The 16,718-nt window shown below is 31.3% G+C and overlaps 3 protein-coding genes and 1 non-coding gene across 7 annotated transcripts; 2 read left to right on the top strand and 2 right to left on the bottom strand.

Annotated features, from left to right (window-relative positions):
• The first annotated feature begins 6 nt into the window (after window positions 1–6).
• LOC140965823 (uncharacterized) lies at window positions 7–1,809 on the top strand. Of its 2 annotated transcripts, none has more exons than XM_073426025.1 (3): window positions 7–1,157; window positions 1,268–1,483; window positions 1,607–1,809. In XM_073426025.1, the coding sequence occupies exons 1-3, from the start codon at window positions 852–854 to the stop codon at window positions 1,673–1,675; spliced, it is 591 nt and encodes a 196-aa protein (XP_073282126.1). In that variant the 5' UTR covers window positions 7–851; the 3' UTR covers window positions 1,676–1,809. The 2 variants fall into 2 exon arrangements, with proteins under 2 accessions (XP_073282126.1, XP_073282124.1); XM_073426023.1 differs by having other exon boundaries at window positions 1,268–1,493.
• Window positions 1,810–4,368: 2,559 nt separating this feature from the next.
• On the top strand, window positions 4,369–5,622 carry LOC140965827 (probable WRKY transcription factor 49). 2 transcript variants are annotated; one of them, XM_073426029.1, is made up of 3 exons: window positions 4,369–4,724; window positions 4,800–4,955; window positions 5,288–5,622. In XM_073426029.1, the coding sequence occupies exons 1-3, from the start codon at window positions 4,462–4,464 to the stop codon at window positions 5,604–5,606; spliced, it is 738 nt and encodes a 245-aa protein (XP_073282130.1). In that variant the 5' UTR covers window positions 4,369–4,461; the 3' UTR covers window positions 5,607–5,622. The 2 variants fall into 2 exon arrangements, with proteins under 2 accessions (XP_073282130.1, XP_073282129.1); XM_073426028.1 differs by having other exon boundaries at window positions 4,381–4,724; window positions 4,800–4,952; window positions 5,285–5,622.
• Window positions 5,623–6,249: 627 nt separating this feature from the next.
• On the bottom strand, window positions 6,250–6,322 carry TRNAK-UUU (transfer RNA lysine (anticodon UUU)). Its single transcript has one exon. It is a non-coding gene; the product is annotated as a tRNA-Lys (tRNA).
• A 534-nt stretch (window positions 6,323–6,856) lies between these two features.
• LOC140965804 (receptor-like cytoplasmic kinase 176) lies at window positions 6,857–10,095 on the bottom strand. 2 transcript variants are annotated; one of them, XM_073425999.1, is made up of 6 exons: window positions 9,581–10,095; window positions 8,753–9,081; window positions 8,160–8,295; window positions 7,877–8,019; window positions 7,617–7,740; window positions 6,857–7,505 (listed from the first exon to the last, which is right to left on the bottom strand). In XM_073425999.1, exons 1-6 carry the CDS (start codon window positions 9,630–9,632, stop codon window positions 7,051–7,053), a joined length of 1,239 nt encoding a protein of 412 aa, XP_073282100.1. In that variant the 5' UTR covers window positions 9,633–10,095; the 3' UTR covers window positions 6,857–7,050. The 2 variants fall into 2 exon arrangements, with proteins under 2 accessions (XP_073282100.1, XP_073282099.1); XM_073425998.1 differs by having other exon boundaries at window positions 9,575–10,093.
• Between the last annotated feature and the right edge of the window lie 6,623 nt (window positions 10,096–16,718).

Raw genomic sequence — 16,718 nt, 5'->3', positions numbered from 1 at the left:
GTAGAAACGTGAAAATGCAAGAATTCAATCCCAAAGTCAAGAAGGCATTCTTAGTCCCTATTTCCACAGTAGAACAGAAAGCTTGTCTCTTTTCCAAAAAATACCCTTCGCCCTAATTTAAAACGTGGTTTCCCATTTCTCACCTATTTGTTCTCTTCGATTGAAAATGGTCATCGTCGTTCTTCAATGAGGTTTACTACATATCGTCCATTGAAGTCCAGTTCGGCCTCGCAAATAGTTTGTCAACTCTCTACTGTCAGCAAGTAAATTATCTATTTGAAGAAAATATTGTTAAATTTGTCACCGACTTATTTCTTTTACAAATTAATCACCTTTTCTTCATTTTCGGATGTAACTATTGAATTCCATCACCGACTTTTAAGTGCAATCCAACATTTGAGGCTTCAATCGTGCATTCAAAGTCTTCAGTGATAATACATTAGTTTTCCAAAATGCATATATTCGTTTTATTTCATTGTAATAAAATGCATACGATTTCTCATATCCCACAAAGTGCGGAGTTGCCAAACACAATTTCCTTTAGCAACTGTGTTTTTGTTAAAGTTTCATTAGTATTGTTGTTTTGTGCGATTGAATATTAATGTCTTGTTGTTTGTTGAGTGTTATGGTAAGATGGACATGAAACGTAGAAACCTTCTACTGGTTCTACTGGTACAACAACTGTTGTTTAGAAATTTATTGATGTTGTGTCTTCTAATCCGACGACGTATGAGAATGGTTGCCCATCGTCGTCGTGTCACTCGTACCAGACATGTTACGTACAACATGACACAAAGAATCAATGCTCAATTTAGCCATTTGAATAAGATTATTGATGCGGGTGATGTTCAATGCGTGTTGAACTTGAGAATGAATCGAAACGCATTTGGAAGGTTGTGCTATCTTTTAATGCATTTAGGAGGACTAACAGATTCTCGATATGCCCACGTCCAAGAAAATGTTCAATGTTTTTGTCTATATTGGCACACCACAAGAAAAATCGGGTAACCAGTCATGATTACATGCGTAGTGGAAAGACAGTCAGCGCACATTTTCATGAAGTTATGCGTACGTTGTTGAAGTTGTATACGTTACTTCTTGTGAAGCCTACCACTGTGGATGCGAATTGTGACAGCGATCCTTGGAAATGGTTTGAGGTATTACATTGTTAAAAAATTGTTTTTGTTTTTACATTGTCGATCAAATTTGTTTTAGTTAAAATAAGTATTTGTTAACAATTATTTACCTCGTTTCATTGTTTTGAAAGGGTTGTCTAGGTGCGTTGGATGGCACTCATATCGGAGTACACGTTCGTGCCAGGGACAAAGCCAAATATCGAACCAGAAAAAGAAATATTGCAGTTAATGTGTTGGGGGTTTGTGATAGAAATATGAACTTCATTTACGCTCTTACTGGATGGGAGGGATCTGCCGCTGACGCCAGGGTTTTAAGAGATGCATTAACTCGGGATGATGCATTCAAGGTTCCAAGAGGTTATCTGTGAATAAATTTGTTGTCTATTTGTGTCTATTTTTGTAGTTCTGCCAACATTTACCATTAAAGGTTGTCTCTGAGAATACTTCTTTGATACTTAACTGTTGTGCAGGTTGTTATTATCTTTGTGACAATGGATACGCTAATGTCGAGGGTTTTTTGGCTTCGTACAGACGAGTAAGATATCAAAGGGATGCTTGGGGCAATCGTGCATCCGCACCACAAGATCACTAGGAGTTATTCAATTGGAGGCATTCACAAGCAAGAAACATTATTGAAAGAGCATTTGGTTTGTTGAAAAAGAGATGGGATATCCTTCGATCATTAACTCGGACACAGAAACAAATTATTCAAAGAAAGAAAAAAATCACCATATGATATACTTTCACACCAACTGCATCGTCTCGTCCTTAGATTTTTTTCTTCAAAAGAACCTTGTACGGTGTACTTCGATAAATCAACGGTCGACAGACCTGCAAATTTTACTTCTCGAAAACACAAAAGCATCAAAATTAACGAAAAACAACGAAGATCTAAGAAATGTGAAAAAGCATCATTGAGTGAGAGAGTAGTTGGGTAGATCTGTCCTTGGTTTCAAAAAGAAAGGAAGCGATAGGGGTAAAGTTGAAAAATTAAATATTGTACTAGTATTTATCCAAACAGAATAAATAGAACCAAACAAAAACTGAGTTTAAACCCTTGTACTAAATGTTCATGTACTAAACTTTCTTATTCCTTCTATTATCTTCAAATTATTAATCTCATCCTACGTATCAAACGGTGCCTTAAGAGTCTCATTAACCCATGTCGAGTCCAAATCAACTTCCGATCACGACAACAACGGATCAACTTAAATTTATTACAACGCCAATCATTCAACCTGTTATTTCTCTCTCATTTTCACTTCTCAAAACCATAACCCAGTTAATTGGATCGATAAGCCAAGAATCATGGTACAATCTCTGTCTTAACCGGCAATCACGCACGAATGCTGTAACAAAATTTGACCTCAAATTCAAAACATAAGTCCATTGTCCTAGCTGTTAGCTGGATTTGGTACCAAATTCCTTTTTTCTTACAATTTGAGAAAGAATTATTAGAGTATGCTAATAACTACAATAGCTCCAAACAAAGATGAGTCCGTTGTAGTTAGATCTTGAGATTGTTTGAACCCGTTATAAATATTTAAACGACCTTTTTAAAACTTACATTCAAGGAGCTAATCAACTTAGTTTGGTTACAGTATCAGTAAAACAACCTATTTTCTCTTTGAAAAATAGTAAACCATGCCTTCTAACTCTGGTCGCACTCTCGACAGGAGGCACAAAATGAATCGAATGATCAGTTTTTTACTCCATTTCCCCGAGCTCGACCGTTGTCGAATTCGACAACTATTTCCAACCGTGTGAGAATCCTACAAGTCAGCATGTGTTTTGACTGTTTTTCCTTCGTCTACTCTCGGATGGCCTAATTAATTAGTAGGCGACGCCCAACCAACCCTTCATTAAGTGCTGGATTTAATGGTCTTCGGACTTGTGCAATAAGTCAAGGGAACATGAAATCAAAACAATTATTTGTAATTCTGATTTTCAGAAAATTAAAATATGAATTGTATCAGTTGAATCACATTAAATTCTTAGTGTTGGGGAAGCAATATTAATTGCTTCTAATGAAATAGTTGTCTGAGATGTTATACGGTTTAAAATATTTGAATTACATAATTATTTTGATCATAATATAATTGATGTAAGAGTTAATTAATATCGTGTTAATTTGATTCTGGCTCACATGCAATTATTGAATTATATGATATCAGAGTTAATTAATGTCTTGTGTTAATTTGATTCCCACATGCAATTATTGGGAAGTAACTAACAAGTGTTCATACTAGTATAGTCATCATTGAAATATGGTAATTGAAACGACAAGTTTTTGAAAATACAATTCACTATGCCTATGATAAAAACAAGATATTAAATTAGAACTTTAAAAATATGATATCTTGTGTACAATGTATGTTATGCTTTCTTTTCTAGGATATCCAATGTATATTAATATATTATTTTTTTAATAATGCTACTAGTGCAACTAATATATCGCTATATTGATATTTATAATCATTGTATTACGAGATTTTGCTGTTGTATTGCAAGATTTTATATTTAATGTTCGGTGAGATCATTTCGAGAAATTGAATTTTTATATTAAATTTTTTGTATTGTATAAATTGATATACAAATATTAATGTACATGTACCATCACTATTTTTTTTCCCCAACAGTCCCTTAAGTAAGAGTCTTGACCAATAAGTAATAGAATTTTGCTTGAAAGAATCTTGACGTTTCAGTTCGTGATAAGAAAACAATAAAGCCATGCAGTTAGTCCGTAGGTGATCACACTAGACTTTTGAAATTAAATGCAAGAATTCCATCTTGAAACACGGACAAAAAAGGTAATTTCCACTCTATTTCACATCATTTTCAAATTATAAAACAAAATTGAATACACCCTACATCAAATTGTCCACTTGTAGGTTGACACAATAAGTTTTCAAATTTTAGTTCGATATATTAATTTTTCATTTTCGTTCATTTTGATACAATTATTAAAGTAACATGTCAGTAATTTTCGATATATAATACCAGCAATTTCGATATCATGTAAGTACTTTGAAGTGTTATATCAGCATTTTTCGGTTCCATGTTAGCACCATGAAAGCTCAAATAAATCAAAGTCGGTAAAGTATCAAAACTAAATTTTGAAAATTTAATGTATCATACTCCAAAACAAGAAATGTCCGAATCAAAAAGTTATTTCCCTTCCTACATTTATTCAATTCATGAAGTCAGTCATATACATATATACCTAGTAAAAAGCTTATGCTATATATATAGTCCGAACTTGCAAATGCAAAAGGCGTAGTTTGTATATTTACAGTACGTGGTCAAGCTCAAAATAATATCCTAAATGGATGAACTAGTAAAATTAACAGAAGGGTCTGAAGATGAGCTGGTGAATGAACTTCTGGACAATGATTCGCCATTCTTTTTCTTGTCTAGTAATGATGATCATGGAGTAGTAGAGGAAACGAGTCACTTCCCTTCGATGGATCCTCGTCAAATGTCAACGTTGTATTCAGGCCCTACGATTGAAGATGTGGAGAGTTCTTTATCCGACATGATCTATGGAATCCAAAGCATTCAACGCGAAGATAGATCAGAAGCATGCAGGTTCGATATCATGTTGGTTTTTTTAATTTAATTTTGCTAATACGAGTGCATGAAGTTTGTTTGATTCGTCCGCAGAATTTCGGAACTCAGTGGCATAATCAAGGGGGGTTATAATGGAAACAAGAAGTATAGTTTGAGAATCAAGAATCATGGAAGTGCAATCAGTGATGATGGGTATAAATGGAGGAAATATGGTCAGAAATCCATCAAGAATACCCCCAATCCCAGGTGGTTGATATAGTATATTACTAGAATTATAAGCAATATTGCACTTCTTTTTTAAAAAAATCTAAATCGCTTATTAAAATCAATTGGTATCCCTGTAGGATTTATTCAATGAAAATTATTGTTTTTAAAAAAATCAAAATTATGAGTGTATAAGTGAGAAACTAATAATGATATTTGTACTTTGCATGCACCGTTTGATGTATGTGAGTGATCTTTGCATCACTCAACGTTTGTCTCGAGTTTTTTACAATAATTACGATTCAAAAAATAACTTGTTGATCGTCTCATCCAACGAATCAAACTTATCTAACATAAAAGAAAATTACATACAGAAGCTATTACCGGTGCGCGATACCGAGATGCAATGCGAAAAAAAGAGTGGAGAGAGCCATGGATGACCCCGATACCCTAATGGTCACCTATGAAGGCCTTCACGTCCACCTTGATTACTCATTTTCCTGCCCAACCAGGAAGAAGCTCCAAGAGCCCACATATGAAGCCCAAAATCAGGCCTATGAAGAAAGGCCCAAAGTTGTCGGTCCAGGAGCAGCAATTGACCCAGATAAGGAGTTCGAAGTTGAAGCAGAATTGGTAGGCGGACAAGGCCTGCTTGAAGATATTGTGCCATTTTCTATTAGGAATCCCAATTCTTGATCTTGTGCTTCTTCACCAAATTATATATATTCATTTTTAGCTTTAATATGAAATTAAATAGATTTCGTATGATGTTATTATAAGTGTTTTAAATGAGTCCGTGAGATTAAAAAAAAATTGTATAATTAGAACCATAATCATATTATTTTAGAAGCAATCCAGCTATTATTAGTTGGACAACTTATTTTAATTTTGACTAGAAATTTTTAAAAAAGAATGGGTTAAGTATGTTCGTCGACTCACCTAATTCTCAAGATCTTAATCATACGAACGTCGACAGAGTCAGAAATTTACTTTTTAAGCGATTGGAAATTAGAAAAATACGTAAAAACATAATCATAACTAAGTATATTTTTATTTAAATTCATGGAAAAACTTAACACACTAAGCAACCGAATTATCCATGTTTGAAAAGAACAGAAGAAAAGAAGGTTAGAATAAGAGAAACATGTTTTTTTCCTCTAAATAAGATTGGATAATACTAAAACAATTTTCAGCATGTAAATTAAGAAATGATAAATAACATTGACCAAATATGAACTTTAAAAAAGGGCTTATTCACAAATATTTAAGTTATTATATATTTAAAAGTTAATAATAATCATAATTGGAAAAAGAAAAGGAAAAAACCCAAAACTTAAAACGCCGTCTGTGGGAATCGAACCCACGACCACGTGGTTAAAAGCCACGCGCTCTACCAGCTGAGCTAAGACGGCTTATCAATTATTTCGTAGGATAATATATAACAACTAATAACCAAAGATCATAAAATTCACATGGAAATCGTGAAACGACGAAATTTAAGAGTGAAAAGGATCATTTAATCACTTATCTCGGACTGTTCCTACGTTGATTGCGGGTAGTGGAAGATATATCAATTCATAACAAACCCCACTTCATTATGTGGGTGCCATTAAGTTCTTGATTCCCATTATATTTGCTCTTACTCTTTTGAATTCATAAAGTCAAATTATGCTGACTTGTAAAAACAATGTCAAAAGGTGGTAACATATCACCCAATAAAAAAAGTGATTCCGTGCTACGTTTGGTGGCATTTATTATTTTAATGGGCCCTTTTCATGATATAATATATATATATATATATATATCTATATAATATAATCAGGCATCACTCATCTCATTTTTGTTGTAAGGTCATGAGTTTGTGTTTCTGAACATCAAACATCCTTGATAAGATCCAACTAGTGATGTTTCTTTTGCTTTATGATGTAATATTTTTTCAATATTAGTTGCACAATCGCCAAAACAAAGTTCAGTGATCCTAGAACATTTCTCAGTCTGCATCAAAATCCTCAAACAGGAAAAGCTAGGTGCTTATAGATCTGATACCAGTACAAAAAGAAGCATAACCATGAAAACAAAAATACACAAAGCTTCACATATATAGATACATATCACGTACAAGTTCTTGCTAATACCACATTTAAGCTGACGAAGCTTTATGTGTGTAAAGGGACGGTCTTGGATAAGCCATTGGTGAACGTTTGTCTTCAGTGTCGGTTTTGCCAGACTTAAGTTCACCATTCGGTTGGCTTGGTTTATTACTATGGTTAGCCTTTTGCTCGTTTTTGGGAGAGTCCTGCAGTTGCTCTAACACGGTTACCACATTGTCCATATTTGGCCTAGATCTTGCATCCATGCTCAGGCACTGGAGTGCAAGATTAGCCGCCTTCATGGCTCGTCCCAAAGAATATTGCCCTTCAAGACGGGCGTCGATGACATGAAATATCCTACGCTTGTTGGTGAGGTAAGGTTTCGCCCACTCAACCAAATTGTGTTCCCCTGACGGACGATTCTTGTCTATAGCTTTCTTACCGGATAAAATTTCTAGAAGTACCACGCCGAAACTGTATACATCGCTCTTTGCAGTCAAATGACCTTAATAACAAAAAAAATTGCTATTTCAGATAACATGTATAAAAAAAGCTTGGGAAAAAATGTTCCTAGATTAACGAAACGAGGAGCCTCGAGTTGGCACGCCATCTATACCTGTGGAAAGATACTCTGGAGCAGCATATCCATAAGTACCCATCACTCGTGTAGATACATGACTCTTATCTCCAGTTGGGCCGTCTCTTGCCAACCCAAAATCAGAAAGTTTCGCATTGTAGTTCTACAAATTATGGAACGGAAAAACAAGCGGCACAACACACTAAGCAATCTGTTGTCTCAAGAATATACGTGAGATTTTCAAACATTGAACTAGTAATTCAAATTATATAATAGACACAAGAATTGTAAATGCATACCGAATCAAGCAGGATATTAGAGGTTTTGAAGTCCCTATATATCACTTTCGTCTCAGCACCATGAAGAAAGGCGAGTCCTCTTGCAGCACCAAGTGCAATTTTCATTCTTAGGCTCCAGGAAAGTGGCTGGAAATAAGAACCTCCTAGTTCGAGATAATAGCAATCTATCAAGAAATTTTCGATTTGATAATAATTTTAACAAATAAACATTATTTTCCGATACAACAAACAAAATGCACAACGATTATATTAGTATAATCCTGTCAGAATATGTGAAACTCACTCCTGAATAAGTGATTCTCCATGCTACCCTTTGGCATGAACTCATATACCAAAAGCCTCTGTTCGTCGTCTAAACAATAACCGATTAATTTTACAAGATTAGGATGGCGAAGCTGCCCAAGATAGTTGATTTCTGCCTGTTAATCCAAAAGAACAATATCCATAAAAGGTAAAAAATATGAATGTGCGACAAGAAGTCAATGGTCTAACTAGAAACATGTCAACTTGCATCCAAAAGTAAAGCTCACTCATACAAAAAGAAATATCAAGTATACAGCAATAATGGCATATCTTCCCAATCATAGGAGTTTGTTATATATACTATCCGTATTAATGATTACAAAGAAACAGTTAATCCTTTACATAAAGAGGTGATTAGTAACAACTGTAACTAGAAATAAGAAAGGTGAATAAGAGTTTTAGCACTCTAGGCATTAAGCCGTGAATGTATCTCTTTTTACAGACAATCACATGCAGTTCATGTGTAGCGTGTTTGCTCAATATATTTATACTACAAGAAGTTAATTTTTGCAAAAGATTCGTTAAAAACCCAAAATTATGGTAAAGCATTAACAGGCGACAATCATTACATACCAGCCATTCCTTGTGGCCCTGACACCCTTGTTGGTTCAGCCTCTTAACAGCTATCACCATACCAGAGCCAGCCCTCGATGCAGCAAGGGACTGTTCATCGATCCATCCCTTGAAAACCAAACCAAAACCACCTTCCCCTAGTAAACTATGGGGCTGAAAATTTCTAGTGGCAGCCTTAAGATCATTGAATGTGAAGCTTTTCATATTTGAAGATTGCAATATCTCTCCCTCACTTCGAGGAGTCGGAGGTACTGATGCAGATGAAGCTTTGCTGCTTGAATTACTCAACTCTATCCCATCTCCACTGGCCATTTTCGAAGAATTCACACCTTCAGAAGAGTTTGAAATTAAGGATAACTAATGAAACTGCAATCGAACCAGTTATCAACAAGGCGATAGAATCTTTTATTGCCAAATAAATCCTCAAAAACAAGGGAAACTTGAAAATGTCATAGTTAATTTCAAAATTAGCGGTAGACCAGTCTTCGACAAACAATTAAAAACTATGGATCAGTAAAACCGACACATATTCTGGATGGCATAAACAAATCTGTGGAATACATGATTATAAAGTTATAAAAATTAAGACAACAAAATCTATTTAATTCACGAAATGCTAACAAACAAATCCTCAATATGTACCGGAGGCGAGAATCCTCGTACTCATTTTTTAAAAAAAGAAAAAGAAAGAAAGCACATCCTTTCCAAGAAAATTAAGAAGATATTCAACCTAAGGCCTCATTTTCTCAGGTGAAAAAAACGATTATTTTTCCTCCTATAAATCAAGAAACTAAAAACAAGAGAAGATTATCCAAAATATACCTGTACCAGTGTGAAAAGGGCTCTCGGCCTTTATCTGGTTGCTCGAGCAAATCCCCATCAAAATTCCAAGTCACTCTCCAAAAAAGCTATAAAAACAAAAAAACAAATGCCCAAATTCTTGTTGCAGATCAAAAAAATGAAGCAAACAGAATTAGTAGTCTGGGTCTAATCTGAATCCCTTGGGTTTTCTTGATTTCTCTCTCTGAAAGTTAGGTGTTAGCTGCCAAGCTCACCAATCCTCTATCTTCAAAGTTTAAACCAGATATTCTTGATTACAAAATAACAAAAAGATGAGATTTTTTCGTGGAGAAACAGCACAGGAAGATGAAGTATAGCTGAGTAAATGGTTCTCCTTCATGGGACTTTTGAGTACTTTCTAAAATTATATTCAATAAAAAGGTCTCCTTCCTCGTAAGGGGGCTCACATGCAACGAATCCTTTTTAGATCTCTGCGGCATTCCAGATGGACCTGCATCTTGTCTTTTCAATGGAATACAAATTTGAGGTGGGTCGGAATATTTGACAAATTTGCTAATTGGTAATGGAATTTATGGTATATTATGTCAATGATTTATTTGGTATTTGCCTTGTGATTCACATGGATGAGTGATAACCTTTAAAAGAGAATACCTTGGAATTATAAACAGATTATTTTTACGGTAAATTTCAAAAAAAATACATATCTGAATATTTTAATTAAAATTCAGTACCTAGCCATGATTTTTTAGAAATCAGTACCTGACAAATCTATACATTTAGTTTTAACTACCCACAAAACAAAATTTACATTTTTACCTTTTATTATTTAAATAAATATATTATTTTATCTACAAAAATTATATCATTTTTCTCCATTTAAAATATAATTTTAACAAAATATTGTTTCTCAATTATCATAGAATAAAAGTAAATACTTATTTTGACATACAAAGTACCTATTATGGCGTTTCAGATACTTGATTTCGCTCTTTGAATAATCCAAATATATAAGAAAATACTATATTTTCGAGCATTCACCATAAATTCATTCATTGTTGGTCTTTTCATGAAAAATGCATTAAGATGACTTATTCATGTCATTTTATTTTTTTAAAAAAACATAGATCATCACCCATCATGAAATAAGATTAAATATTTATTTTGACCAAGAAAATACCTATTTTGGAGTTCCAAATGCTTGATTTTACTCTTTGAATACTCCAAATGTGTAAGAAAATACTTGATCTTCGAGCTATCACAATAAATTCAATAATTGTTGGTATTTTCATTGAAAATGCATTAAGATGACTTATTCATGTCATCTAATTTTTTAAAAAACACAGTTTCTCACTCATTGTTGAATTAGAAAAATTACTTATTTTGATCGATAAAATACATATTTTCGGGTTCCAAACATTTGATTTGGCTATTTGAATACTTCAAATGTGTAAGAAAATACTTAAGTTTCAAGTAATATTAAGTGGTTTTTGATTGTGTCATTTGTGAAGTTAAAATGTGATACTTAAATTGGTACACAGAGTATCTAATTAGAGTATATAAATACATGATTTTACCCCGTAAATACTCATATCCAATTATTTGAGGATGCCAAAATATAATTTGAAGTGAATATTAAGTGACACCGATGATGATATTCGTGAAGCAAAAATGTGATACCTAAATTAATACAAATAATACATAATTCGAGTTCACAAACACTTGATTTTACCTTTTAAATACTCAAATTCGATTGAGTATGTCAAAATATATAATTTGAAGAAAATATTGAATATTTTTTTATGATGAGATTTGTGAATAAAAAACGTGTTACCTAAATTGGTACAAATAGTACCTAATTTGATTTCACATATACTTGATTTTACCCTTTTAAGACTCAATTTTTATTATTTTGGCATATAAAAAATATAGTTTCAAGTAATATCGAGTGATTTTTGATGTGTCATTTGTGAAGTTAAAATGTGATACCTAAATTAGCACAAAAAATATCTAATTCGAGTCTACCAATACTTTATTTTTCTCCCTAAATGAGAAGTATTTTAATTTGAGTTTGCAAATACTTGATTTCGTAATTGAGTTACTAACAATATGTATTAAAATACTGGATATTCGAATAAGCAACGTAAGTTCACTAAATGTTGGTATTTTTATGGAAGATACACTTGGATGACATATCCATCTCATTTAATAATTAAAAAAAAAAAAAATTATCAACAAAGCATGAAAATTTTAAAGTACTTAGTTTTACTTGAGAAGTACCTGATTTGAGTTTGTAAATACTTGATTTCGTAAATGAGATACTCACAATATGTATTAAAATACTAGATATTCGAATAGGCAACGTAAGTTCACCAAGTATTAATATTTCCATGGAATAAGCATTTAGGTGACATATTCATATCATTTAATATTTTTTCTGTAAAAGAAAAAACAAATTCTCAACTAAGCATAAAAATTTTAAAGTATTTGATTTTATTTGAAAATTACCTAATTTGATATTGCAAATATTTAATTTGGTAGATGAGATACTCATAATATGTAATAGAATACTGGATATTCGAATATGCAACGTAAGCTCACTAAGTGTTTATCTTTCCTTGGAAGATGCATTGGGATGACATATTCATCTCATTTAATATTTTTTTTGTAAAAAAAAAACAAATTCTCAACTAAGTATTGAAATTTTAAAATACTTATTTTTACTTGAGAAGTATCTAATATGATACCTAAATTAATACAAATAATGACTAATACGAGTCCACAAATACTTGATTTTACCATTTAAATACTCAAATTCGATTATTTGATGGTGTCAAAATATATAATTTGAAGTCAATATTGAGTAATCTTTGATGATGAGATCCATGAAATAAAAATGTGATACCTAAATTGTTATAAATATTATATAATTAGATTCCACTTATAATTGATTTTACCCATAAAAACTCAAATTTGATAATAAGTATAATGAAAGAATATTGATGCATATAATGAATGATTACCAATAAAGATTATGAAAGAATACTAATGAGGATGATATCAAATGAAGTATTACATTGTCATTTAATGAATACCAACAAGTATTGTGAATGAATATTAATGATATTATAAATTAATACTCATAAGTATTAAAAAAATACTAATAAGTATAATGAATAATTACCAATAAGTATTATGTCAAATAAGTATAATTGTCAAATAAGTCATTCAATGAATATCAAAAAGTATTGTCAATTAATATTTATGAGTATTTTATAAATCGTTGATCCAAAAATCGATAGATATGCTTAAAGTGCAAGCTTCAAGCTCATTTACGAACTATGTTCATAATGCATCTCCCAATTAGTCCATGGTGAATTGCATGTCGTTTTATTAAATCCCATAACTTTCGACCTACTGGAATATGACTATCGACGTGTATCCAACTTCATATTTCTCTGTAAATTATAAATCCACGGATTATGCAACTCGTTTCTATCACGGGCTATTCTCTCAAAGAACATTGTCCGGAAATCTTCAAATATTCGCTCTAAGCCTTTTTTCTCTTTCAAAGCTTTGTAGCTGCTGAAAAGTCCTTGAACGTGTCATTCAAATGCATCTTGGATGTAAACGCGAGCACTTGGTGAACTTACGTTACATATTCGAATATCCAGTATTTTAATACTCATTATGAGTATCTCATTTACCAAATCAAGTATTTTAAAACTGAAATTAGGTATTTCGCAAGTAAAACTAAGTACTTGAAAAAGTTCAATACTTAGTTGCAAATTTGTTTTTTTTAACAATTAAAAAAACTATTAAATGAAATGAGCATGTCATCCAAATGTATTTTGGATGGAAATGCGAGCACTTGGTGAACTTACGTTGCATATTCGAATATCCAGTATTTTAATACTCATTATGAGTATCTCATTTACCAAATCAAGTATTTTAAAATTGAAATTAGGTATTTCGCAAGTAAAACTAAGTAATTGAAAAAGTTCAATGTTTAGTTGCAAATTTGTTTTTTTTTTAACAATAAAAAAATAATTAAATGAAATGAACATGTCATCCAAATGCATTTTGGATGGAAATGCGAGCACTTGGTGAACTTACATTGCATATTCGAATATCCAGTATTTTAATACTCATTCTAAGTATCTCATTTACCAAATCAAGTATTTTAAAATTGAAATTAGATATTTCGCAAGTAAAACTAAGTATTTTAAAAAAGTTTAATGCTTAGTTAAGAATTTGTTTTTTTTTAACAATAAAAAAAATAATTAAATGAAATGAACATGTCATTCAAATGCATCTTGGATGGAAATGCGAGCATTTGGTGAATTTATGTTGCATATTCGAATATCCAGTATTTTAATACTCATTCTGAGATATCATTTACCAAATCAAATATTTTAAAATTGAAATTAGGTATTTTACAAGTAAAACTAAGTACTTGAAAAAGTTCAATACTTAGTTACAAATTTTTTTTTTGACAATTAAAAAAACTATTAAATGAAATGAACATGTCATCCAAATGTATTTTGGATAGAAATGCGAGCACTTGGTGAACTTACATTGCATATTCGAATATCCAGTATTTTAATACTCATTCTGAGATATCATTTACCAAATCAAATATTTTAAAATTGAAATTAGGTATTTTACAAGTAAAACTAAGTACTTGAAAAATTTCAATACTTATTTACAAATTTTTTTTTTGACAATTAAAAAAACTATTAAGTGAAATGAACATGTCATCCAAATGTATTTTGGATAGAAATGCGAGCACTTGGTGAACTTACATTGCATTTTCGAATATCCAGTATTTTAATACCCATTCTGAGTATCTTATTTACCAAATTAAATATTTTAAAATTGAAATTAGGTATTTCGTAAGTAAAACTAAGTATTTTAAAAAAGTTTAATGCTTAGTTACGAATTTGTTTTTTTAACAATAAAAAAATAATTAAATGCAATGAACATGTCATTCAAACGCATCTTGGATGGAAATGCGAGCATTTGGTGAATTTACGTTACATATTCGAATATCCAATATTTTAATACTCATTCTGAGTATATCATTTACCGAATCAAGTATTTTAAAATTGAAATTAGGTATTTCGTAAGTAAAACTAAGTACTTAAAAAAAATTCAATGATTAGTTACGAATTTGTTTTTTTTAACAATAAAAAAAATAATTAAATGAAATAAACTTGTCATCCAAACGCATCTTGGATGGAAATGTGAGCATTTGGTGAACTTACGTTGCATATTCTAATATTCAGTATTTTAATACACATTCTAAGTATTTCATTTACTAAATCAAGTATTTTAAAATTGAAATTAAGTATTTCGCAAGTAAAACTAAGTATTTCAAAAAGTTCAATTGGTTGCGAATTTGTTTATTTTTTTAAATAAAAAAATATTTACATTCAATTTACATGTCATCCAAACGCATTGGGAATGATGAGTGGAAAGAGAAGATAACCAACAAAAATAGGTATTTATATAATTTTTTATTAATTAAAAGGGTAAATAGGTAAAATTGCATGAAACATGCAGTAAAAACCAAGTTTGTCTTTTGTCAGGTATTAAAATACAAAAAAAAAACTGTTGGGTACTGAATCTTAAATAAATCATAGACAGATGTATTTTTCTCCAATTCACCCTTATTTTTAGTGGCAATTTTTTTTATAAAAAGTATGGAACTAAATCTTTTGATCTATTTTCATTATTTGAGATTCTATAATTTTAGTTTAAAATTTTATAGAATAAATGAAGTTTTCTACAAGTAGTTCAATGGTGAGTGTTCGAAGAATTCCATATTATCTCGATATCATTGATTTTATTGGGTCTCCCAAAAATTCCACGCCACCTAACAAGAACAAGGAAAGATAAATTAATCATTGAATGAAAATACTTTGAATATTTACTCACAGTTGCTAAATTTAGGGATGATATATATCATATCATATCGAAAATCTTATATAGTATATCGTATCGAAAATTATGGTATAAAAAATTCATATCGATACTGTACCAAAAATTTCGGTACATATAACTAGTATATCGATTATACCGAAAGTGTACGGTATACCGAAATTTCGGTACGATATCGGTATATACCGTTTTATACCGAAAAAAACCTTACATTTTAATTTTTTTATAAATTTATAGTTTTAAAATATTATATATTTTAAAATTTTTGTATATTTTTCGATATTTCGGTATTCCGGTATATACCGACATTTTCAAATTGCATACAGTTACCGTACCGAAAAATTCGGTATTGTTATCGTACCGAAATATTCGATATACCGAAAATTCGATAAATTCGGCATTTTTTCGGTACGGTAATCTCGGTATACCGAAAATTCGGTATTTTTTCCACCCCTAGCTAAATCCACCAATGCACATTTGTTTGGTTGGGGGACGAGACTTTCAACCATTGCCATTAAACTAATTTGTCCTATAATTATGCCAAATTTCAAACTAGGGAATGATCGAGAAGCGAGCTAACCGAAGTTGATTCTGGCATACTGGAGAAGTTTATCGACGGGCCACGAAGGGTCGAAATCAATATCTTGATCATTGATCTAGCAAGAGATTTAGCATCGATCCGACGATAAGATTTTTTTAATGACAGAGATGGTCGGAATAACTTAAGCCCGATGTCAATTAACTACATGGGCCTGGATGCAGTTTATTTAAGCAAAAGATTCCGAAAATACAATATATACAGTTTTATATTAAATTATATTTAAATATTTCTCTTGTTATTATTTAATTAGTCTAATTATCTTTTTCGTGGATTCCAGATACCGAAAATGTGGACATTGAAAGATCCAAATGCGACTGGCCATGTTTCCTCATAACCGGACCAGTTTGGGTGAGAGGTCAGAAATTCAGGTTTAAATGGAGGATCCGATTCATTAACTCGACAAAAATCCCCTCGGCATATCCCTATAATATATTAGCGGTCTGAATCGACTTTATCTCTTACTCGTGAATTTATACAATATTATTAAATTTGAAATATTTATATTAACTAATTTTGATATTATGACATGATTTTTTTATTTAAAATCAAATTAGATTTTTACTTTTTTTAGTATTATTATATCATAAACAATTTATAATATATATACACCTATCAAGAAACACT

Source organism: Primulina huaijiensis, unplaced genomic scaffold (assembly GCF_012295235.1).
Source record: "Primulina huaijiensis isolate GDHJ02 unplaced genomic scaffold, ASM1229523v2 scaffold14403, whole genome shotgun sequence".
Taxonomy (NCBI): Eukaryota; Viridiplantae; Streptophyta; class Magnoliopsida; order Lamiales; family Gesneriaceae; genus Primulina; species Primulina huaijiensis.
Note: the sequence above shows the minus strand (reverse complement) of the source record. Positions and strands in the feature narration are given on the sequence as shown.